The sequence below is a fragment of the Elephas maximus genome, chromosome 4 (genome assembly GCF_024166365.1).
Source record: "Elephas maximus indicus isolate mEleMax1 chromosome 4, mEleMax1 primary haplotype, whole genome shotgun sequence".
NCBI classification, from domain to species: Eukaryota; Metazoa; Chordata; class Mammalia; order Proboscidea; family Elephantidae; genus Elephas; species Elephas maximus.
In genome coordinates this window covers 115220450-115221807 of record NC_064822.1, presented here as the reverse complement: position 1 = coordinate 115221807, position 1358 = coordinate 115220450, and the positions used below count along the sequence as shown (strand labels likewise).

The following is a 1358-nucleotide window of genomic DNA, read 5'->3' as shown; positions in this document are numbered from 1 at the left end:
ATGAAAAATAGTACAGATAAGCCACTGGTGGGAACACATTACCATAGTGTATGAGAACAACTTGATGCACTGCCCTGACAAATGGGGAAATGAAATTTTTACACAGATCATTTTTTTTCCATGTAGCCAATATTTATGCAGCCCCCACTGGGGATACCATGATGCCTGCCTTCCTCTCAGTGGACTGTGAGATCCTACTGGAAATCAGATGGATATTTTTCATGAACCTCACTCTGAAGCCCTGGGTAAAGCAGAGTCCAGGGAAATGAAGCAGGGTGCAGCCACTTCTACATCAACATTGCTGATGATCAAGTAAAAGGAAAAAAAATGTGCTTTTACTGTCTTGACTGAATTTTCTACATTTAGCATATTGAAATATTGTTTTTATAGTCTATTCCCCAGATTCAAAGCTTGTGATTTAAGACACAGGCTCATTACATAACTAAAATCACTGATGAGAAATCGTTGTGCAATAACAAAATTCATCCTGCTAGGACTAACAGATGACCCACAACTACAAGTTTTTTCTGATGGTATTTCTGTTTCTTACCTACATTTTCACCGTCGCTGGAAATCTAATCATGATCCTCCTCGCACTCTTGGACGTTCACCTCAAAACACCCATATACTTTTTCCTTCGCAATTTCTCCATCTTAGAAATAATATTTACAACTGTCTGTGTTCCTAGATTCCTGTACAGCATGACAACTGGGGACATAAGTGTTACCTACAATGCTTGTGTAGTCCAATTATTTTTTGTCATCTTTGTCGGGGCAGCAGAATTCTTTCTTCTAACTGTCATGTCCTATGACCACTACGTGGCCATCTATAAGCCTCTGCGCTACACCACCATCATGAATGACAGGGTGTGCACCATATTTGTCCTTGGCTGTTGGCTGACTGGGTTACTTGTCATACTCCCACCACTTAGCCTGGGAGTTCAGCTAGATTTCTGTAACTCCAATCTCATTGACCATTTTGCCTGTGATGCATCTCCTCTTCTGAAGATTGTATGCTCAGACATGCAATTTGTAGAACAAATTGTTTTAACCATGGCTGTGCTAACCCTCATATTCACACTAGTGTGTGTAATTGTATCCTATACATACATCATCAAGACCATCTTAAGACTGCCCTCTGCTCAGCAAAGAAAAAAGACTTTCTCTACTTGTTCTTCCCATGTGATTGTAGTTTCCCTCAGCTATGGAAGTTTCATCTTCATCTATATCAAACCAGCAAAGGAAGGAGTGGCCCTTAATAAGGTGGTATCATTGCTCAACACCTCATTTATCCCTTTGATGAACCTTTTCATTTACACTCTACGAAACAAGCAAGTCAAACAAGCCTTCAATGACTGA

At 40.1% G+C, this 1358-nt stretch overlaps 1 protein-coding gene across 1 annotated transcript; it reads left to right on the top strand.

Annotated features, from left to right (window-relative positions):
• The first annotated feature begins 503 nt into the window (after positions 1–503).
• Positions 504–1358, top strand: LOC126076434 (olfactory receptor 6C2-like). The gene has a single exon (XM_049884950.1). The coding sequence runs from the start codon at positions 504–506 to the stop codon at positions 1356–1358; it is 855 nt and encodes a 284-aa protein (XP_049740907.1).

Excerpts from the sequence above, each read along its gene's own strand:
- LOC126076434 (XM_049884950.1), top strand. The coding sequence starts at position 504 with ATGACCCACAACTACAAGTTTTTTCTGATGGTATTTCTGTTTCTTACC.